At 33.7% G+C, this 25,010-nt stretch overlaps 1 protein-coding gene across 1 annotated transcript; it reads right to left on the reverse strand.

Moving 5' to 3' along the window:
* Window positions 1–143: 143 nt before the first annotated feature.
* On the reverse strand, window positions 144–18,675 carry LOC132274638 (ran-binding protein M homolog). The gene is made up of 10 exons (XM_059775962.1): window positions 18,074–18,675; window positions 13,642–13,788; window positions 13,342–13,428; window positions 9,445–9,490; window positions 8,801–8,877; window positions 5,625–5,784; window positions 4,397–4,465; window positions 2,443–2,502; window positions 1,296–1,382; window positions 144–778 (listed from the first exon to the last, which is right to left on the reverse strand). Exons 1-10 carry the CDS (start codon window positions 18,421–18,423, stop codon window positions 503–505), a joined length of 1,359 nt encoding a protein of 452 aa, XP_059631945.1. The 5' UTR covers window positions 18,424–18,675; the 3' UTR covers window positions 144–502.
* Between the last annotated feature and the right edge of the window lie 6,335 nt (window positions 18,676–25,010).

The following is a 25,010-nucleotide window of genomic DNA, read 5'->3' on the forward strand; positions in this document are numbered from 1 at the left end:
AGTTTACCTCTGAAATTGTACTAAAAAAGATTTTCTCAAGAATACAGACACAGCTACATTTGATTGCCAAGAGATCATATGGAAAAAAGATATGACCGTCTTCCTTCCATTCACATGATAAACAAAGCACCAGAGTAACAATATAGCAGCCCCAAGAAACCAGATTATTTTCCATATTGAATGTATCTAAAGGTAAAAATATATCACCTCAATATCAAAGTCATGACGAGTACGGTCTTCAACATTCTGTTTCTAAGGAAGTACAAATGGCGTTCATCATTCAGTTCAACTAAGAATGTTTCATTCACGAATTTTACAAACTTGAGTATGGAGAGAGAATCCCCGACACTCCAAGGGATGAAGCATTTAAGTGGGGGGAGGGGAGGGGGTTTTACTTGGTGTATAGACCAAAAATTTTCACATGTGATCTGGTTCAGGAAAAGGTCAACTGGGGATATGAACATGGGGAGATGCACAGATGTAAAGAATATATCAGATAAGACTAAACCTTCTTACTGCTGGTAAGTACTTTGTGCAAATGGAAGGCTTCACCTTGATCTCCATTTAGGGACCTCCTCTCCAAGTAGCAAGCAGTTAGCTGCCTGAGTAGCCGCTCGAGATAGGAATGCAAGCTACCCTGTGAATCTTTCATGTTAGGATTTGTTGACAAGATCATCGCATTAACAGCATCAGCCACAATCTCTCGATGTGAATCTTCAAGAAGATATCCAACCGAAGACTTCTGCGGTTGTTCATATGCCAATAAAGCAGCACAGTCCTATGGACAGAGTTTCAATTAGAATCTAACTTCAAGTTTCACCGTAACAAGAAAGATGCTCAAACTCCACCTATAAACTTCATTACTAAATATCACTGAAACGATATACTATAATTCCAGATTTACCCTAACCAACCAAAAGCAGGTTAAACAAGTGTTCTAGTTAATATCATAATATCTAAGGATATTCACAACAGGACAATAAAACACATAGCTGTAGTACCTGTTGGAATTGTTTGTTAAACATGCCATAATATCCCCCCAAAAATCAAGGAAAAATAAATGTAATAAAACTGCAACTGGTATGCGAATCACATTCTGCATTCCAAGTTACAACCAATAATAGAATTTAAGATCCAGAACTTGAAGATCTGGATGAAATTACAATGAAGGATTGATATGCTTTGCACTTAATGCAGTTTTTTAACCATTCAGTATGTGTGAAGAACAGTAAAATTTTAAAGCAGAACTAAATATGGGGTGCAAAGTAACTGTATTGCAGAATTTTATTCACTACCTTAACTAGATTGTCAAATTCAGCCAACCTATAAAATTTTTCGAAGTTGATCCTTCCGTATGCCACAGCCTCCTCCAGCTTTCCGTCCTGCATGCCAAATATAGACATTTCAAACTATCAAATTGTTTTATGAATTGTATCAGAGTGTAACATTTCCAAGACAAGTATGGTACTGAAATCAATCCACAATTTTAAAGTTTCCTAACAGTGTCTAAAAGAACCCAAAAATTCGTTACCACTTCTCTCACATTACATGCAACTTATCGTTTTCGTTTCTCTATGTATTTTATTTCTCATGTCAATATTCCATCTCAATTGTAAACCTTTTTTTGTTACAACTGATTTATAAATTTGTCAAATTATATCTACATAATTCTAGTTGGCCTCCCTTTCAAAATTCCTGGCTCCACCCCTGAGTAGAACTAGTCTCTGACGGTGGCAGAGAATACATTAACCTGCATCCATAGTTTTGGGGAAAACTACACACTACAACATAGTATGGGCTTCTGGCCCTTAAAAAGCAAATCTATGAACAATCAAAGTGATCTAAACCGATCAATGAGTTTTTGGATGTTGTTTCCAGACTTGTGATTTTTCAATGTTCATAGTTCGATAAGAACTAGAATACTCTCTTGCAAAGTACACTCTGCGTAGTAAACTTGGGCACAGAACTGCTCATCAATTCGTACCGCATGTACGGATTCTAAATTGTGACTGCAAAAATGAGCACTTGCTTATAAGTTTCTGTCACCACATGCATTAATGTATAAATTTGAACAGACTGATAGGAGTACATATCGGTATGTAACTCCTTGCCACTATATGAATTGATTCTCAACAAAGTATGAGCAACAAAGTTCATATCTGCGAATCATTTTGCCAAACCCTCATAAATGGGGTTGATACTCATAGTTTGGTAATTAATGGTCCAGAACCACATGGTTACATCGTTTTACCTACTTCTTAACAAGGATCAAATAACCATCCACCAACACTAAGGAGACAAGGTGTAGACACCAAAGGCAAATATCAAGATAGTTTAGTTAATTACTTAAAAAAGAAAGGACGGAACTTTCGAACCACAGTTTATTCAGCTTGACAATCTGTAAAGAAAGTAACGAACATGATAAATAAGAAAAATATTTACCCGGACTAGTTCAATAAACTTTTGAGAGTGAAGCAGAAAGCAAGTAGCCGATGTACCATCCTGCAGATAGATAGTAAAACTGGTTACCAAGACCTGAATAGTACAAGGATTGATCACGGAGAGAAGAATGATACTCTAGTTCGCAGCACAGTGGATGAAGTAAGGGACTGGGCAGGGAGTCTTGATAAGTTCATAATGAACATAATTATACAATATTATTAACATTTTTTTTCCTTTTCACGATCTACAAAGAAAACAATGGGGTAGACACCATGTGTACCAATTCTAACTTTCAACCTCAATAACAAACAAGTAAATAAGAAAAAAAATAAGTACAAGTCAAAGTGCAGTAGGAATTCTTCTTCGCATGATATACACAGTGATGTAGAATAAATAAGATCAATTCGACATCAACTGTAGCCAATAATTATGCTAAAGTACACAAATAAACAAGAGCTTGTCTTGACTGATGCTGATAATAAGACTATGACAATGATGATTATGATGACGATGACCAACAACATTTCTAGGAAGAAAGCTATGAAGGATATGGAGAACAAAAGGAAACATCAATCACAGTTTTACATTGATGTGGTTGTGGCTGTTGCAATGCCCTAGGAAGTAGGTAAAAGCATACATTCCGTGAGAGCAGATAAGTATAGTATGTGAAATTTTTGGGGGTTCAAAACCAGCTAAATCTTCACAATCACGAACAATTAAGCCTTGAAGCCCCATAGTTAAATGCTCTTTCAGGATTTTTATAAATATCATGCAACCAGTAAAGAAGTTTCTGCTTTTTAAGTCACTGTCAATAAGAGGGAGGGGGGGGGGGGGGGGGGGGGACTCTTGCCTCCTTTCTTTTTCAACTACACTTTTTTATGACAAAAAATGCAATCAAAACATGGTAAATTAATTTAACATTAAAAAAAAAATACATAACTAAAATAAAAAAGAAGAAGAAAACATATTTGTGAAGTAACAATTTCACATTAAAATATCAATTAGTAAAAAAGTGAAAAATGGTTATTTTATAGCACTGGTTGATTCTTTTTCTTTGAAAATCTATGTTACTATTTAATCTAGTCATATCTTTCAAAGCAAATTTAAATTTGACTAATCAGCTCAAATAAGTGGTACAAACTTAACACAATTTAAATTTGACTTGTCACCTCAAATAAGTATTACAAACTGAATTCAATCTTTGATGTATATAGTTTATGACAATTTGGGATGGTATGACAGAGGCAAATTTAAATCTCAGTAACAATTCCTGATATCTAATGTTGAAGTAAATATATCTAAAATTACTTATCAAAAAAAAAAAAGTAAGCGTGTCTAAAATTACAATTGAGAATCTAATCTCATTCTCAATCAAGAAAAGAACATCAAAAACTTGAGGTTGATGAGAATAAATCTACTACTTTTATCTCTTTGATGCTGTTTAGCCATTTGAAAGCTTTGATTCAGGATATGAGCTCAAAATCCTAAACTTAGTTGATGAATTTGGTAGATGTAATCTGAATTAGGAATGCATTTCTGAGAAATTGGTGGAAAAAAAAGGGAAAAGAATATTAGAATCTGGCTTTAAAGGGAGTTTCCAATTAATGCACTGATTGGGCCAAGGTAAGTTGTCATGACAGTAGTGTGGCATAGGGATGATACATATGTGATCACAGGACTCACAGCAATCAAGGCCATAGCAATTGCGCTGGAGACCATAAAATTGTAGTCAATATGCAGTGTTTTGGCTGCAAATCCACAGTCAAAACCTTGGTCTGGATACAAGTAATGTACATAGAACACCTAGTGGTAGCTATGATTCACAAGATCATAGCTTTCTTGACAGTAGAGTTGGGTTGGCACAATATACACTGATGCAGAAGATAAGATTATTAAAACAAAACAATAATGTAAAATGAGTCAGCATTTATATAGAGAACTTGAGAAAGTCAACCTGAACAATCTGAGGATACCAATCACGAAGTTTACCAAACGCATCATCAATCTTCCCAATCTTGATTAGCTTCATGTATAGAGGAGATAGGTAAATTAGAGCTTATCTTTACTAAAAAGTTATCACTGTAAGCTGAAATCATAATAGAAAATACAAAAGACCTCAGAAAAGGAAAGCCTCAGAAAAGAAAGATATATAATACACAATTGTATTTTTCAATAAATGCACAGTTCAATAGTCTGAGAAACGAAAACTGAAGGAAATACTCCCAATCCAGAAGGATAAGGCTAAATTTATTCAAGAAGACCACATTGCAGAACATCTATTTTATCATAGTTGGAATCATTTACAAGTAAATGACTGCAAAGACTAGACACCATCTATCTAATCAAGTAAAATATCTCAGAACTCTTAACAGCTGAATAGGCAAAATAGATTCACTACTGAATTCAGGATAACCAAAATAAAAGAGTGATTTTGACATGAGCCATTAAAATCTTCTCTCCACCCCTTTGTCCAAGCAAAATCTCACTAAAAACTATATTCAGAAAGAAAATTAATCCAATAATTTCATGATGAACTTGTGTTACTTGTGCTCTAGGAAGCACGGATATGGGATCCGGACACGACACGATATGGGTACGGCAATACGACAAATATAAAAATAATAAATAAATAAATAATCTTAACTTTCACCACTCATTTTCTCCTTGTTGCAGCTAATGCCTTCAAGTGTACAGTAAAAAATCTTAACTTTCATATATTCATCATACTACTTATTGTAATTACGTTCAGCGAACTTTCTTGCAGCTCCTCCAACTGGAACATTCTCGTTCTTCATTTATATTGATTCACAATTGCCCACATAATTTTTTTACGATCTCTTTAAAAAACTTCCAAATATTTATCTATATATGTATATGATTACATACCCAGGAAAAAATGTATCTTGACAAATGGTTATTAAACATGTTCAGACTGCCAAACAAAATGAATAAGCACTCAAAATGAAAAAATGTAATATGAAGTTTTTCTCGTTTTCAGAAGAAAAAAAAAAAGAAAAATTTGTGTCAGATTATATAATGCAGGCTATTCAAGAAGAGGGGGGAGGGTTAGAACACTATTTTACATGTTAATATCATCCGAAAAACTTTGCCCAGTCTATGGACATGCATACTACTTTATTAACTCTCCATAAAGGATACAACCATGCTCTGACATTTCGTACCTGGCGAAGAGTCTTTCTCTCGTTTAATGCATACATCTCTGGTTCAGTGAAGCCATTTTCTTTAGCCAATGGAATGGAAGGAGCAGTACTTTTACTAGCCATGTCAAATAATTGGAGTGTATCTTCGTAGCCATAGTGTAGTAAGTAGGAACGGACTATTCTGGTAAATCCCAAACCAATTAAAAAAAAAAGGTCAGAAAAATATAACAAAGTTTAATATACTCAGTATTAAAATAAATATATATATAAATAAAGAGAAAAGAAAGAAACAAAGAAATAAGAAAATTAATAATACTATGATAACCATGTCATTCCAAAGGTAATAAATACTAAGCACTAAAATGTATATTAAGGCGGAGTGAATAGTAGACACCACACAACTTATGGAAAAAAAGATCCATCAGATTCAACTTCAAAGTTGAACAACAGTTTTCTTGAAACGCAAACTCAACTCAACTCAACTCAACTCAATTGAGACTTTTCCCCAACCACTTGGGGTCAGCTAAATGCAGCAATACAAGCATTTTCAACCTGAACCAAACCCATTCATAAGGTAAAAACAATATACTTCGTAAAATTGATTTTTGGAATGTATCTTTAAATAAAACCAATATAATCAACATTCAAGCGAAGTATAACCCTCAGCCTGCGTTTGGTGGGACAGAAAGAAGGGCCATGGATGTAAGAGAGCAGGGATGGAGCAGGCTTCCATTGTTTGGTAGAGGGGAAGGAATGGATGAGAGATGTTCAGGGCCCACCATTTTGCTTCTATTCAAAAGTGGGAGCAAGCGAAGAGAGAAATATCAATATTTGTTGGATAAAATATAAGACTTTTTCATCCTCATTTAAGTGTATTAATTCAAATTAAGGATATAGTGTTAAAATAACGATATCACCTATTCCCTTCCCTTCCCTTCCACTCAATCAAACAAAAGAAGCGATGGACACCCTCCATTCCTTAGGGATGTCTCTTCCTCTTCCTATCTTCCCTTCATTTTTTCATCCTTCCTACCACAAGAAGCATTAAACCTTAATGCGCTTTCAGGTATTACCCCTTCACTTTATCAACAGTAGAAGACTAATGTTTTTAATTTTCCCCAAAAAACAATCATGCAGTCAATCAGACAATCATTCTTATTCCAATGGTTTCCATAAAGCTAAATTAAGAGTTAGCACAGCACCATCAAGGCACATTGCAAAGTTCTAAATTTGTTTCTTCCTTTCCATTATTTTCCCACTTTAATGTCATACCCAGAACTAGTCGGATAGTGTAAATAATTTCCTTGTCAAATGAAACAAGTAAAAACCCCTCCCCCGCTCTATTGAAAGGTCTCCATTCCTCCGGTGATTCCCAAAGTGCTGACGCAAACAAAGGCATCTCAGCAGTTGGTCAGTCAAGACCAGTTGATGACTTCCAAATGGAATGCGGTACAGGCATGAACAGTAAACGAGACATGCTCAGCAGAATTATAGATTTTAATTTTAATCAAGAAAGGACATAAATATGTCAACAAAAAAATCTTATCTTTTTTATAAAAATAAAAACAAAGCTAATATGAAGTAAATATCACAATAGAGCACCAAATGAGGTGCACCCACACACACATGATGTATACATGAGAATTTTAAGATGTATGCTCATCTAACCCAGAAACCGGCTAAGGAATCTAACCCCCCCACCCACACACAAAATAAATAAATAAATTCCAAAATAATGCTCACAGACAAGTTACCAACCCATAGAAGACCTTATATTCCTCACCATCCAGCAAGCACATCCTCTGCCAATCTGTTCCTCTCCCAGTGAGTTCCGAAAAAGAGTAAACAAGTGAGCCCACATATGGCTGGCAACAGGATGATGCAACGGGAAATGACTTCCGCAAGTTATCTGGTGTACTTTTTCCCACCTTCCACAAGAACCAAACCAACTTCCCTGAGCATCCAATAGAAAGATCTCACCTTGGAGATTATGTATACCCCCACCCTTTTCTCTTCTTTTTCTCTCTCTCTTAAACTTTACCACCTCAGCAAACACCTCCTTGACAACCTGAGGATAAAGAACACAAAAAAGGCCTCTCTCTCATCCAATTCTTAATCCACCAAGACTTAAAAGACAAATATTTCCCATCATCCCACATTTTGAAGAGAGGAATATCCGAAACAGGGGGACTACCAATAGTACAGAGTATATTGTATATAAAAAGTTAAGGACCAAAACCTTACCAAACCCATCCCACAAAACCCAAGCTCCTAGGAGAGAGAAAAAAAACAGTCAAGGGGGGCAAAATTGAACCCAGCTACTAAGAGTAACTAGTTAATGTTTCTCTACCTAATGCTCTTCTCATTTGTTTGTTCCTCCACTGTTTCTTCCTCAAGTTGTTTTTCTCCTCTCCCTAAATTCAAATCATTTTCATTCATTTCCTTTATACAAATATCCAAATATACCCTTTACCCTTTCTCCTCTGCAAACAACCTGAATCAAATCACTTTTTCTTTCTAAATCCTCCTCACATGAACTTATTGTATCATCACCACCTCGTTCTCAAGATAGCAAGCAGTCTCAAGGTCTTGAAGTACATCCTACATCATCAACAACTTGACAAAGTTTGGGGGCCATAAAGAAGAACCTAGTGGAAGTAAATGGCTATTGGGTAAATCATTCTTCCAAGCTAGGCAAGAGCAATTTGGATAACGCAACAGCATTAGGTGAAAGACCTGAGAAATATCAGTCGTAGTACATATACCTTCATGAAGAACAGGGAAAAAATGGAGCACAACTATCACAAGGGCGCACTCAGCAAGCTTCAACTTTCAGCAGTTGGATTGAGAGCTCTCGATCCAACGAATGAGCACAATATCACGCAAGAGCGCTCTCATCATAGATTTTTCCAAAAAGATAATAAATATAAGCTTCAAATAGCCAGACATAAAACAAACCAGGGATGGTCATCTTGTCCCATATGACACCTAACAGTTGCATTCCTTTTAATGCTTCCAGTATATGGGTGTTAAATCTGTTCTTACAAATAGCAATACATCAAATTAAGTTCTCACTTCATATTTAAATAAATAAATAAATAAAAATCAATTTCAATACCAATTGCTGAATGTTTCTCATTACCACAAATATTAGACATGTATTGTTTGATCGTAACTATAGTTTAATGCGAACTTACTCATAACTGACATTCTGCGGTAAAGATACATTTTCAATTATCATCTCTTGCTTTGCTCTTTCTTGCGCTTCATATGCCTAATCATCAGATACAGGAAAATAGGAAGGGGGTCAATATCCACGAGAAATATAACATAAACTTTAGCAATTTCTATTGTTTCAAGTTCAGAGATCCAAACTTTCAGTTCTTCAGATCAAAAATTTTGATTCATATTGAACGTCACAACATTATAGAACTAAAGTTGTGATCAGAAAAGAAGGAAACAATGAGTTGTCTGACGTAATAGTACCATTATAGTTCCTAAGAGCCAAAAATGGAAAGTCAGCAAGTTATTATGTCTGCTGAAATTCAAGTGGATGAATAACTCAAAGTAATCACTCCTAACTAGCCCATTTGCAATCTCAAGACATAATTATAGAACCAAGAATACATTTTCAAGATGTAAGTACTGGGGCTTCTTATCAGAAGCATTTGGCTCTTCAACTAATACAGTTTAAACCTTATCTTACCAAAATAACAATATTACTTCTTGAAAAAAAAATTAGCACAATTAAGCAATCACTTAATCGGGTAGGTAGTCGTGACAAGCATACCATGTTCAGAGAAGAATATCATGATGACAAAGAAAGAGAAGTATATTTTACCTTAAGATCGAAACGGAATGGTTCTTTCCCAAAGTTGACACTCACCCTGACATTGAAATTAAACAACAACTACAATTATCAAAACCTCTAGAACTTTGATAATGCAAGAATCTCTATAACTATTTCAATTTTATACAAGTATTGGCACAATTAATGAGTGCAAGAAGAAAAAAGTGCACAAAAGGAAAACTCAAGAATATAGCAGCCATAATGTTTCCCTCACAAACATATCAGAAAAGCTTCTTAAATTTAAGCCACTGCCCACCAAATACAAAGCAGAATGAGAGAGAGGAAGGTAGGAAGAGAGAGAGAAAAGAATATGCAAACCATATATTAAAAACTAAATTTGTAAACTATCAACAATAGAAGCTTATCCGCCCACGCAAGACATTACTTAAAACAATTATTTTAAACAATTATTTTCAAGCAGAAAAGTCATATTCTACGACGACGACTTAGCTGTTGCACTGTTGAAGAATGGTATTATGTGCACGCTCCAATATTATGATGTTTGAAACCAATGTTAGTATGTAATATCTCTTTGTAGGAAAAGAAAATGTGGGTGGTTAAGACGCAATCATACATCAGTTAATTGTTAAATTCCATTTTTGATCCGCAAACAAGCTATAACATTGAGAATCTTACAACATGGAATGTACCAGTAAAACGTGAACTTTAAGGCCAAAATGTAGAAAAATATATTGGACATACATAGGCAACAATACCAATAATCTCATCTTTAACCTATTGAATTTACATATGATAACACTAGAGGTAGAAATTCGGGTTAATAGGTCGTATTTGTGTGTCGAAATAAGGGCACATTTTGTTATATGGACCAACCCGAATGCAAACCTGCTAATTAAACGGGCCAAGTATTCTTGACACGGTTGTGTTCAGCAAAATAAAAAAAAAACATTATACGAGTTGTAAACCTATAATATGGAGTCACATGACCAATTTAATAATCTATTCAATATTTTTTCTTAATTATAAAATGCAAATATAACCAAAAAATTATTGTTAGGGGATTTAAATGTTAAAGAGTGTAATTTTAATATTTAAATCCTTCAACACGCCCCTTCACGTGTGGCCTTCTTTTGGCCCAACACATGTTTCAATTTTAATTATCACGGTGACGGTAAGGTTTGAACACAAGACCTTGCCTGCTCTGATATCATGTTAACAATCATCTACACTAAAAGCCCTAATAAACTAAAACTTATGAACTGACTAATTCTTTATTTTTTCTTAATATATAACACAATTAACCTACGGTTCACTTTACCGTACTAACTGAAACATATTACATATTATACTGGTTGAAATGGGTCACTAGTCGATTCAGGCTAACCCTACATGACTGTAACACAATAAATTTAACGGATCAAATTGGATTAAACAGGTTGAGTTTCAAAACCCAAACATGGCATGATTGAATAAACAAGTCAATCAGGTTGAGATGAACCCAATTGAGGTCAATCCAAACACACTAAATTTTTGTTGGATTCAAATCATGTTGAAGGATTGAGTCAAATTCTGTCACCCCTAATTAAACCAATTCCTAGCACGTGTAGTAAGACGAAGATAGACTATTAATATCCCACTGCCCAAAAAAAGAACAAAGAAAATGTGAAGAGCCACAATAATTCAAATATTTTTAATGGGATTAGGTCAAATTGATAGTAAGTGCAAACCAATGGCCTCATTTCACTCCAAGTGTAACACCAATAAAACAACACATCTCTATATTCATTCTAATTCATCATTGTTGATAAAGAGTTGAAATAATAAGTGCTGCTCAGTGGGAAAAAAAAAAAAAAAAAAAGAATTGGAACCTAAGTTCATCAGGTATCAAACCTGAATCAAAACAAGATAGAATTTTATTGGTAACGGCCAGATAGGTTGGTTCCCAAACACTAAGGTTACGTCCTATTAGAGTGCTCAAGGACCCATTCGGACACATAATATGTAGACCTAACCAGGTGCTAGTCCTTTATTTGCCCACACGTACCCAAGACTTCCTTTTCCTTCCTTTCTTTTTTTTTTTTTTTTTTCCCCTCTTTTTTTTACCCTTTTTAAGTCCAAAGGCAAGAATGTGCTAAGACGACAATTAGCAGTCCCCATAATCATAAAACCCTCAACTCTAATTAATACATGATTCTATCCTATATACCAAACAACATATCAAGACACAAATAGGCACCAATTTTTTATTTGCCAGTACATAACTAAGACTTTTCTTTTTCTTTTTCCCTTCTCTGGTACAAAGGCGATATTTGACTACACAATTGTGCATAGCTCTCTCCCCCGTATTCATAAATCCTCCAACTTTGTTAAAGATTGGATTCCATCCCATGCTTGCTGATACAGACACCTCAAGATTTTACTAGCAAGTTAAATAACACTGTTGGCATTTGCAAGACATCCAAATCCCTAAAAGAATAAGTAATTTTGGGTCCAGCCACTTCAAATGTGTTGTATGGTACTGGTAACTCAGCCTCACATTGCCCTGATTCAGACAAACTCGGGGAAGTGTGATGAAGAACCGGACATGGCCCGAGAGCTTGAAGTACACATGGTCCACAGCTACCATCGGAGACATGGTAAAGACAGATATTAGGTTTGATTTTCATTGAATATTATTATTATATTAGTATGTTTTGATTTTAGAGATATTTTAGTAGCTTACTATTTTATGGTTTTATTTATGGTATTAGGGTTCGATTAGGGTTTTCTTGCTGCCTATAAATATGTGGTTTGATTACATTATTAAGGTACCTTTTTATGTTGATAATTAAATATATTGAGATTGGCATCAAAGTGTTAAACAAGGTATGGCAAGAAAAGGAAGTCATGTCAACTAAGATTCGGGGCAAGGTCAAGGACTTTGGTGGCCCTAACTCACCCACCCAGATTATGCAACAATTAGACAATAATACCCCTACTATTTTTCAAAATGCCGAAATTGTAATATTCTAAATAATCTCATTTAGGGTGTCTAGCTTTGCAAGCTGCTTTCCAAACTTCATCTCTCTCGTCTGTCATCTCTCTCATTGTAATCCAGCCACCATCATCTTCCATAACCATCACCATTCACCAACATGGTGTCCATCCATCACCATCAAATCTCAATCCCCCTATCCATCATCGTTTTCAATCATTGTAGTAGTTGTGTGACCACCTTTTTTATCCTTAATTTTTTTATTTATCATTTTTTCTTCCAATGATGTCCGAAGTAAATATGCAATTCCAATCAATCTGATCATCTCCTCTGGTGATTTTGTCTCTCTACATTTTTCATGTTACTGTAACTTCTTGGATATTATTTCGTTCATGCCTTGTTGGTATCTTTTAACTTCCATCAGACAATGTTTGGACGCTTAGAAAGTTTAAGTAAAAGAAACTAATGGGAAATAAAACCTTGCGCTTTAAATAGTTTTGTGGCGCGCGGCAGGATGCTGGGAACTGGTTGAAAAGGTTCCTTCAAGATTAAAATAAGAACCCTGTATTGTATTCATGGCGAAGTCATGGAGATAGCCTTCCCTACTCCCTAGCGGGCAGGGTCGAGATACAGTGGCCCCATCCCATGCCTGTTGCCACTCCTAGCTGCTTCTCATTAAACCTTCATAACCATAAGCAGTTTCATTTCACCTAATTATTAGAACTGCTAAGGCAACCAGACACTTGATTTATTAAACACTGGCATCAAAGGTTACACATCAACAAACATTGAGAGGTTTTCAAATGCAAAGTATCAATTACTCCAAGCAATAGAATCACAATATGATTAATTACATTTAAATAGTGGAACAAAACACACAAATACTGTCATTAATATTTTTACTGTTTAAATCATGCATAATATGAGAAACGAGCAATAGTTTTAGCACATACTCTTCATTTTGACTGTGAACAGCAACAGTAGGATATAAGGGAACCTTCACATCCTTGTAGACTGTTCCTACAATAACCCCGTTTCTACTGGCATCAAGAACAACAAATCAAACATCTATGAGAATTTTGAGAGGAAAAACTACAAAAATAAATAAATAAGTCAAACATATCTAAACAGGAGCCAACTTAAAGAAGCCATATTTTTAGTTCTCAAAATTCTCCATGCTCACAATCAAATCATGTACATATGAAGCAACACTTCCATTATGAAAGCAAGCACAAAGTACAAAACCATCTTACGTGAAAAATAAGTCCTGTGTAGCATAGTTAATACCACCTCCAACTGTATCACCAGCCTCAAATTTTGCGGCAAAGTCCTCTACATTTCCTTGTCCATGAAAAAACTTTCCCTCTTCCCCATGATACCCATAACTGTTTGCTTCCCATCTGTCACATGGACGAAAAAGAATAAGAGGAATCTTAAATCAACAAAATAAATAAATAAAAATAACACTTGTCAAAAAAATAATAATAACAACTAAAAAATAACAAGGCATGCCATAATCAGCTGAATTTTTCAATCCTCATGTGATATGAACAACAATAAAGCTATAAGAAGAGCAGAATATCTTTTTCTTCTTGGAGGTAGAGCTGTGATATGAGCTTCAAAATACTCAGCACAACAGTTTTGAACCACCTTCATGTTCTCCAAAGTCCAAACTAAGGCCGGAACATCACCAGCCTGCTGCATCTTCATATACTATTTCAACAGAAACAAGATCCAACCATTCGATGCCTTGATCATGTTATTGTCTTCATCTAGTAACCTCAATTTGGATGAAGCACACAAAAACAAAACTATTTAATTTCTAGTTAATTTTGCACCAAGTTAGTCGAATTCAACCTTTCTATCTATGTTACATGGACTATTCAAAATATGTGAAGTACCTGTGTTGGACACACAAAATTGGACATGAGCATGGGATATGTGTCCGATACCTTTGGTTAGACAAGCACCAAAAAAGACATATCTAATAATTCAATTTTATTATACAATACTTCAAAATGAGTGAAATGCCTATATTGAAAATTATGTTACATAAAGACATTTTTTACTCTAAAAAATAAAATGAATATTAGCAATGTAATGTCCATGTGTCCTTTTGTCTAGGGATCTGACATGTCCAATGCATGGATACATACCAGCATCCGACACATGTACCCAAGTCCATGTAACATAGCTTTCTATACAACTAATTTATTGTACTTATGAAGCTAAACAATTTTAAGCAAACGAACTATGAAAACCTTGAAACCATTGTAGGCACTGTTACACTATGAACTTGTTTGTGGTTGTCTCAACACTCAGATTAAGTTTTCTGTTGCTTAGGAATGTGATGTCTTCCCTGGATTTGAGCCTAAAAGAAAGCCTTTTTAAAAAAAAAAATTGTTAGAGGCCATGGTACCTGCCTATATCAGACAGCTATAAGCCTATAGCAGGCCTTTTGACAGAGAGTCACTCATAATAAATATCCGTCATAACACCGCTACTATCAATCTTTTCACTCCTAAACTAAGGTGGTGTTTGATAAAACTGAGAATTAAGTACTCAAAATTGTAAATGCTGAAATTTTTAAACGGTAATTCAAAATTGAGATTTTTTTATATCTTGTTGAATTTTAAGTGTTCAACATTCAATGATAAGTGAAGTCATTGTTGCTTAAAATTCTACGCATTACCTTTTTAAGTGGTATTCAAATTGTTTATCAAACACACTTAATTTGATAAACCCTTCAGAATTAAGTGCTCAATAGGGTTATCAAACAGCACCTAAAGGCCTTTTTCCCCTAAATTTTCACTCATCCTCAAGAAGGATCCTCTCCCGCACAGAGATTAGCTGAACTTTGATGGTACATATTTAGGGAATCCGGAAAAGTAGGATGATGGATGACATTTTTTAAAGAACATTGTGGTAATTAGACTGGCGGGTGAGATTTCGGCAATTAAAACAAATATTAATGTTCAGTGTATGCGAAAAGTTGTAGGGTGGGAATTTTTTTTTTTTTTTTTTTTTTTTTGCCTTTTTGGTAACTAAGCTTGTGAGATATCATTAATCAAAATTTTGAATTGCAATTTACTCTTTCTAGGCTCTTGAGCAGCATGGAAATTCAACACATGAAGTATAGGACATCTCTAGTAGTCAAATTCTCTAGAATTTAAGATGAGAGAGAACCCCCACCAAATCAACAAGGACTAAGAAGCAGGCTAATTTCTCAACCACAAAGCGGTAAGTGACTTCCCCGTCTTAAGCTTGTTTTTGTTTGTCTTAGTATTCTATATTGTTTTGGGTTGCTTAATTTGCTTAAAAGCCTAGAATGGCATGGTATAATTGTTCTATTTTTTCTCTCCTTAGAGAGGACACGTCATCCTTCCTTCAAAGGGACAATAAATACCTGATAGCTAATGTAGTGTGCATGTTATGAATAACTTTTCCATAGAAATAACAAAAAGTAAGTTGGTAGTGACGATAATTTGTAACTCAACATGTGAGATATCATATTACCGTTATTAAAAACATAAATAATAAACATAAAAATAAATCTTTTGATGAATCAATTCAAATTTCAAATGATTTAAACTAAAATTATACCTAAAAGATTCTAGATAAGTACTTTTGTGTAGGGATGGGACTCAGACGGGTTTGGAATACCAAGGGGTCAATCCGCGCCAAACCCATGTTACTGACCTCTTATCCCCGCCATCCCATATGGGTTCCTTGGGTTGTTCACGTTACTCAGATTGTCAAAAAAAAAATCAAAAATCAAAAGAAGTTGAATGAGTTACTCGTGTAAATATAACATACTAATCAAATATATATATCTATAACATACTAATCAAATATATATATCTATAACATACTTACCTATGTATATCCAAATTACCTGTACTAGAGTGTCATATTAGTCACATTAACTATTGATAAAATCAGCCATACAATTATTATTATAACATAGACAATAATTTATAGCCATAACCAAAAAAATACGGACAGCCATTACATGTTTCAAACTTTCAAAACATGTAATATAACCGAAGGGTAAAACATGTAACTTCAACCTTAATTTATTAACTTCTCATATTATAAATCTAAAATTATATGAAATTTTCTTACACCAGTTTCCCAGGTAGGAGGAATTTTCGCCCAAGTCCCATCCAAAATGAATTCGGACTCCTAAAATTGAACTCGATCCCGATTCCGATATCTCAAATACCCTACCCATTCCCGCCAATTTTTCAGGTTGTGTTTAGTTTGTTGGGGTTAAGCACGCCCAAGTCCACCCCCAGTTTTGTGTTAAGTGAACAATAGCAGAGAGGTGGATTTTCCCTTCCACTTGGGGGATTTGTGCAATGGGTCAGAGAAAAAAATTAATTCATCACTTACTTAGAAAGTTGCACCCCAGTTTTGTGTTAAGTGAACAATCTCTGATTTTAAGATGCAGTTTTTGTAGTATTTAGGGAACAATTTGTCCAGAATGGAATATCTGAGTCCAATCTCTTTTCTCACTTTCATGGCTTTCCTGATACCTTTTTTTTTTTTTTTTGATAAGTAAAGTATATTAGAAAAGCATTCAAAAGGGGAACGCGTCCCTAATACAGAATTTTTTTGTTTTCTTTTTTTATAGGCAAGAAACTCACTCACACACCCACTTTGCCCTTAGGGGGACTTGAATCCTCGACCTTCTACTTTGGAAGGTGACAAAATACCATTTCTTTACCTATAAGATTGGAATTTCTGAAATGTCTTTGCTTCATTTACATCTCTTATCTTTGATTCACCAAATCTTTTTTAAATTCAAGTATTTTCTATGGCTTCAACTCTTCTAATAGCCTATATATTTCCTTATAAGCACAAAATAGTCGTACAATCTTATGAGAAGAAACATTTATCATTGGCTGAATGGCTCAATAGTCAGTTGGTTCCTCTATGAATGTGAAAAATCAACAGATTTATTTATGAAATATTAGGAAACCCGAACCCTGTTTGGCTGCATAAAGGAATTAAAAAGGCATGCCAGACATTTTACTCTTCTGAAATCTAGAGAAAAGGGAATATATACCTAATTAAACCATAAAGTCATATAGGACCGATTAAAAGGGGGTTCCTTCAGTTATCTAAGGTTTCGAATACAGAAGAAAACAAATAGATCTGTATAATAAAATATAATTTCTTTGCTTCACCTACAATATCCGAGTAAAAACAATGTAGCACAATTAAATCATTATATTCAAAATCAGCCATCACTTTCAACTTTTTGGACAAAAAGAGAGAAGGAAAGAAAACCCTCGCTATCCCAACACAATAACTATCAAATAGTATACTCAATTACAATCCAGCCGTCATTGAAAATGTAGTCTCCACGCATCAAATAAAAATGCAGTGCCTGCTTGGTTTATAAACTGTTTTCATAGATTTATTTATTTTTTTACCATTTTTGACCTTATAGTTTCATAGATTTTCCCTCGTTTTCTTAGGAACCAAACATACGACCAGTAAAATTTTCCCTCAAGATTGAAGATACTATAAAGTTCAGCAGAATGTAGAGTAATAGAGCTTGAAATTAAATAAATCCCACAGGACTCGTCCAATTATGAAGATCAATTGACAACTACCATACAATACTCAAATATATATTTACAGCTATATAATATATACACACATATATATTCTTACCCGGGTTGTCTGCGCATGTTGTAACCCTCGCAAGTGAATCCGATGGCAACCTTGCCCTTGGCGCCATGATTCTTGACAAACATCTCGAAGTAGTAGACGAGTCGCTTCACCGGAGCGGGTCGATTCGCCTGAACGGCGCCGACGTCGTGTTCGTGCAAGTTCACACTGGAGTACTGAACCGTGAGCCTATCGGGCAACACCACCGCGAAACCTCCGGAGCTGTTGACTGTGTCGAGCTCCGTCGGAACCTCCTCTTCTTCCTCCATTTCCATGTCTGTCCAAGCCTTCGAGTTCAGCTTGCACATCTCGAGAAAGTACGGGCCAATGAGGTCTTGCTGATCGCTCACCATTTGCAGAGATTCAAGTGAACATTTACGCAAACAAAAACCCTAGATTTCAAGTTCTTGGTAGTAAACAAAGCCCTAGAAATCAATTCGAAACCCTAATTCTTATATTTGTCTTGCTATAGTTAGGAACGATCAAAGAAAGGATTTCTTGATACCAAAGGGAAGTGAATAACGGAGAAAGAATCTTTTAACCACTGCACATCTCGGAACGGTATACGGAACCAAGTATTTATATGGGTCTGTTACTTACACTGACCTCTACCAGTGTTGGCAAATTACACACGATAGTTACTGACTTTAAAACATTGGAAGTGAACAAATGTCCTTATATTATAATAATAAATTAGAAAATAGTAAAATTATCATTTTGTAAAATTTAACCACGTGCCTTCTTAAAAGAAAAGGGGGGTGTCTTTGGAGAAGCTACCGGTTACGCCCGAGCATCGCATCAAGTTTATTCGAACTATATGTACACAATTGGTGCTTGTGTGTGTACAATATTTATGGTTTGAGTGAGTATGGTACGTAATGTTTCGGACACACTCAATATCTATTCATGTCATAAAGCATAAATTACAGAGAAAAAATAATCTACCAAAGTATATTTGTTCAAACCACTGAGGAATGAATATAATTTACTCATTATATATTAGCTGTGCTCATAAATGGACCCAGAAACATAAGTTTTGGATGGGGGTAAACGTGAATTTTTTTAATAATTTCACTGGGGCAATAGCGTAACTTGATAGGTATCTATCAAAATCCAAAAAATATTTAGGGTATAATGCTTAAAAAAAAAAAAAAGGGTTAATATTTGTACTCCACTTTTATATAATCCACGTTCATTATTTTAAAAAAAAAAATTAACAATAACCACCATGAGCTCATTAATACTTCACCCATTATTTTATAATACCATAACTACATTTTTTTAATTTAAATTTTAGGATAAATTGCATTGACATTCCCTGAGGTTTTGGTCAACGCCACTTAGAGGATAATCAATGGCTCTTTTTACATTGACACCCCCTGAAGTTTCAAAAATATACATTGACACCCCTCTAGACATCTGAAACTATATGAAATGTTTTTACACCATTTGACTTGTTTACAACTCCATTTAAATCATAAAATTATAAATTTAACCTCCTAACTAAATTTAATAGACCAAACTAACCCCTTCTTCTCTCTTATACATATAAATATGATTTATATATAATAATACTTATACCACCATAACCACCAACGCAACATAAAAATAAAATATATATATAATTTGTTTTTAAATAGCTAGATAATTGTAGACCACCATAACCACCACCGCAATATAAAAATAAAAAATAAAAATTTTAATAGCCAGATATGTACACCACAACATAAAAATAAAAATTAAAAATTAAAAATAAATTAAATTAAATTATTTTTTAAAATAATCAGATAGCTGTACACTGCCACCATATAACCACCACTACCACACCCAAAAACACCACAGTAGAAGAAAAAAAAAATATAAAAAAAAAATTATGGCGAACCCATACTTCTATGTGCCAAATGCCACCAATACTACCACCACACCAAGGCATAACCACCAACACACTCAGACTCTACCAGAACCATCACCACCACAATAGAAAAAATAAAAATAAATTTTTGAAACACGCACCTTGATAACCTAGACACCACCTCAACCATACCTAAACCATACCACAATAACCACCACCAGAGTCATAGCCAGCCTAGACCCACCAAAACAAGGAAAAAAAAAAAAAAAAAATGGGCAACCATATGCGAGATCGGAAAGAGAGAGAGGGAGTGTCGGCGGTTAGGTAGTAAAATGAATCAAAAAAAAAAAAAAAAGGTTAAAGATTAAGGTAAAGAAAGAGGCTTAATAATGAGAGTAGTTTTGTAAATTAATTGAATTAAATCATTAGGGGCAAATATGATATTTGAAATTATAGGGAGTGTCGTTGTTAAAAAAATCGTTGACCCGCATCTAAGTGACATTGATTGAAACCTAAAAAAGTGTCAATGCAATTTACCCTAAATTTTAACTTCTTTTTTTAACTTTATTTACTCTTTTTTTTTTTTTTTTTCTTTCTAACAAAAGATATCATTTAGGAACGACATCCATAAAAAAGTTACTTACTTTTTACCGGTAAAAAAAAAAAAAAAAAAAAAAAAAATTAAAAAAAAATATGGTCAGAAATAAAATAAATTACGACAAGGTTAAAGGAGGTTAAGAAACAGCAGAATATAGACTTGACCAAACATCTCGCAACTTGGCCAACAACATCAGAAGCTCTTTTTCTTAATAGTCAAAGTGGCATGCATTGCTATTGGGGCCTTTTGATAAATGATGACCATTAAAGAAGTGATAATGTAAAAGCAACATCTTTGTTAATGAATAATTCATTATTTTTTTTTATCTTTCGTAGTGGTATTCAAGCACCATCATCTCTTTTACTGTTATTCTTACGATAGAATGCAATGAACAGTTTTTATTTTATTTTTATTTTTTTTGTTCTTTTCACAAAATCTATCTCATTGTGATTTTATTGTCAAAATATATTGGACTTTTATCATCAATTAGGTGAAATTCAATATTCAAAACATTCTAAATTAATTCTTAAAAACTCATAGAAAAAAAAAAAAAAAAAAAAAAAAAAATCCAAACTCAACGCTTACCACACGAAAAAAAAAAAAAGGACAAAAAAAAGACAAAAATGCGAGAGATCTAAAATATTAAATATTAGAGAGAGGGAAATAAAAAATATAGTTTCAGATATATTTAACATGAGGACTTTTAATTCCCATGTCAGTTTAAGCATTGGAAGCCAAAGGCGTTAAATTATCTGCTTTCTTATACTTCTTTGAAGACAAAGACATCAAAAAAAAAAAACAAAAAGGTTGCAATGCGTGTTTTGCTTCAACTGAATTGACAGGGATGGAGGAATTAGCATTTTGCAATACTCTATGGAGAGAGGAGGGCGTGGTTTTGGGAATCGATGAAAAAAATAAAATAAAAAAAGAGAAAGGGTGGTTATCAAATTAAAACGGGTCGATCGGACTTTCTCTTCATTTTTTTTATAATTTTGCTGATTTTGTTATTAAAATTGATCTGTTATTTTTTTATTGGAACACGCAAGAATGAGTAGGGTGAATGAGTAGTTAAGCATTGTCCTAATATATATATATATATACACATCAGAGGAAGAAATTTCTGACTACGCCACTGTTTAAAAGGATAGCTGTGGTATTCAAAAATAATAATAATTTAATTATGAAGTTATGTTTAAAAGTGTTACTTCATTTAAAATTGAAATCCAGTTATATGACAATGGACTGCAATATGACTCCGTGCTTGCGTGTGCTCCTTTGTAACAAATTTTACACTCGCGTCTACCAGGAGTCTTTGACTCACTTGAGTGAGTTATTTTTCTATTGAATAGTTAAGAAAAGAGTCAGAAATAAAAAAACTGTAATAGTAATTTTTTAAGAGATAGTTAAAGGTTAAAGATACAGTAATGTTCTCGTTATCGATTAATCATTTAAAATAATCTATATTTTATTTAATTCATAGAAAACTTCTTTTTGGTAAGAGTAATGATATTTGCACAAAAAAGTTAAGCAGAATTATTAGACCTATTATATTTAATTGGTCAATACATGCCAAATATAAAAAGTGGGACCCTTAACTTTCTTATCAAATGCATATATAGAGGAATCAAAATCCTTTCCAAAGCTATAGTCCTCTTGTTTCAGCCGGTGAACATTGCGTGGCTCTTGTTAAGCCACGTCGCTGCCCAAATAAGTCTATTTCAGTTCAGTTCACGTCTTGTCATCAAATTCCTCTCATCTTCTCTTCGTTCCCTTCTTCCTCTTCTCCCGTTCCGGATCAATTTTAGTTCCATCAAGGTCATTGAGTTAATTTCAATTAGTGAATGTAAGTATACAAATATACAAAACCTTTAACATAACAACTTAAACGTAATATGTTTCAAACACGAATTATATGTGACACACCAAATTTCCCGTAACATATATCACTTAACGCCTTTAACATAACAATTTAAATCTAACCTATTTCAAATACGAATTATATGTGTCATCCCAACTTTTTGTGACATATATCACATAAAAGCATTTAACATAACAATTTAAACGTATCATGTTACAAACATAAATTATATGTGACATCCCAACTTTCCCGTAACATGTATCACATGGTCTTTAACATAACAATTTAAACTTAACATATTTAAAATATGAATTATACGTGGCATCCCAACATTATCGCAACATATATCACATAACGTAACAACATAAATGTAATATGTTTCAAACACGAATTATATATAACATCCCAACTTTCTCGTAACATGTATTATATGTTACTTTCGTAGTGTCAATGGATTTTAATACATTCTTTAATGACAATATTAAATTGGGTTAGAAAATCATGACCACATTTCAAGTTGTTTTGATACATAAATGTAAATAATAGGTAAAGATTTTATATAATTATAACATCCCAATATGTTTTTTTCAATCTCAATTAAAGAGGTAGTTGCTATAAAACTTGGTTTTTAATTTAAAATCACTCGACTCACCTTACTTTAACCTTGTGACATATCTTACAATATATTGGACTCACCTTATGTTAAATTTGTGATGCAAATATACGGTATACTTGCTTATACAAAATTCTATTGAAGAGAAAAAAATGGGTCACAAGAATAACTATGTAATCACTTTTCTCTTGGGTTTCTGTAGAGAGAAAAAAAACGAGTTTGATTTTGGTTGGAGAAATAGTAGACTATACATTTGAGGTGAAGAAGATGAAAAAAAGATAAAAAAAAATAAGCTGGGGTTTGAAATTTAAAAAACATGTCAATTGTTGTCTAGTGGACCCGTATGTATAAGAGGCAATAAACAAGTATGGTATTCTCTCCTAATACATTACTTTATTACTTTGTTGCCTTTTCAATCATTTACCTTCTGTATTTTTACTTTTCTAGGCTGGGACAGATGTCTTGTAGTTCCGGAGAGGATTTCACTCCTATACAAAGAGAGTCGGATGTATGCTTGCTCAGAAAAATTGTAGATAAACTATTTTCACTTTAAATTTGTGACGTTTAAGTCACAATTAACCAATCATACTGTTGCGCTTTTAGACACAGTCTTACCTAAAAAATGCAGAGAACATATTTTAATTTCAAACTCGTGACTTTCAAGTCACAATTAAGCAACCATACTATTACGCTTATAGATGTAGTCTTACCTGCAGATAAACAGTTTCCGTTTTGAACTCATGATATTCAAATCTCAATCGAGCAACCATACCATTGTGACAAAGCCCATCCTCATTTTAAACATAAAAATTTGGTCTCAAATCTTTTGGATCTCTGAAGCTATACTTATGTTAGCTGCTGCTGTATATGGAATTTTAAGAGTTTGAATAAATATATATATATATATATATATATATTTAACTTATGAAATGAGAAGAGAGAGACTCAAAAGCTGCAACCTGAAAAGTCCCTTGAGAACAACAAAAATTTATAGAATATAATTGGTAACATTCATAGAAGAAATAAAGTCATGAAATATTTTGATTTATTGTTCTATTATGCATATAATGAATTTAATTGGATCAACCCATGGTTTATTTTAGCCCAGTGTTCATGAAATATTTTTGACTAATACCTCAAGTAAGCAAGCAGAGTAAGTTTATTTGAACTCCAACTAATTTCCCAAAGGTACAAATGATTGGTTTAGAGGAATAACTGTGACTAGGAAGAAATCAAATCCTAGTTCAAGAAAATCAAATACAAGTCTGAACATGTTATTAATTACAGAATTAATATTTTCCCAGACATCTAATTGCAATTTTTTCAGAGCTCAAATTATAGTTAATTACCATTAGTGCAGCAAGGAATTACTATGAAACAAGTTATATGGTTGGTATGCATTGGCATGATTCTACAGTACCAATGTCTCATCTCTAGTCTGAAATTTATCAGTCCATTTTGAACTTAATTGTGTTCAAGATTACTTGACTCATTCATCAACGTATATGAACATGTACGAGCCCAATAATGTTTGGGATCGATTTGTTTATTAAACAAACTTATAGATCAAACCCGAATTCAGTTCATTTACTTAATGAATGAACTTTAGTCAAACTCAAATCGAGAGAATCTCAAGCTACTCATTGACAACTTGATTTATTTGCATTGTATATGACATATTTTGGACGAAATATGCGCTATCTCCCATATTTTATTTGAATCAAGGTGTGTATACATATGTTGCGTGTGTGTACATATGCAGTTTGCTCTTCTGCTCTCCAAAGTCCAAATTTATGAATAGGTTATATTGAGTTATTCAACATTGACTCAATAAAATAAAAGTTATCGGTACCTTATGTAAGTGGATTAATCTAATTAAAAGCATCTTAGAGAATTTTGAATAGGCATCATCTAGACTAGTTAATGAATCCGGGATCATGTGCACCCATCCTGTAGCGTACAAGTTACATGACAAATTGTAACACTAAGAAAAAAAACGATGTAAAATAGTTGTTGCAT

The sequence above is a fragment of the Cornus florida genome, unplaced genomic scaffold, assembly GCF_030987335.1.
Source record: "Cornus florida cultivar Cherokee Brave unplaced genomic scaffold, ASM3098733v1 CherokeeBrave_3.0.0_Hap2_Chr09, whole genome shotgun sequence".
Classification (NCBI taxonomy): domain Eukaryota; kingdom Viridiplantae; phylum Streptophyta; class Magnoliopsida; order Cornales; family Cornaceae; genus Cornus; species Cornus florida.

Coding starts and splice junctions, on each gene's coding strand:
- LOC132274638 (XM_059775962.1), bottom strand. CDS start 18,423: ATGGTGAGCGATCAGCAAGACCTCATTGGCCCGTACTTTCTCGAGATG. Junction 8,878..9,444: donor CATTCCGTTTCGATCTTAAG/GTAAAATATACT, acceptor TCTGATGATTAG/GCATATGAAGCGCAAGAAAG. Junction 779..1,295: donor AATTTGACAATCTAGTTAAG/GTAGTGAATAAA, acceptor CTCTGTCCATAG/GACTGTGCTGCTTTATTGGC.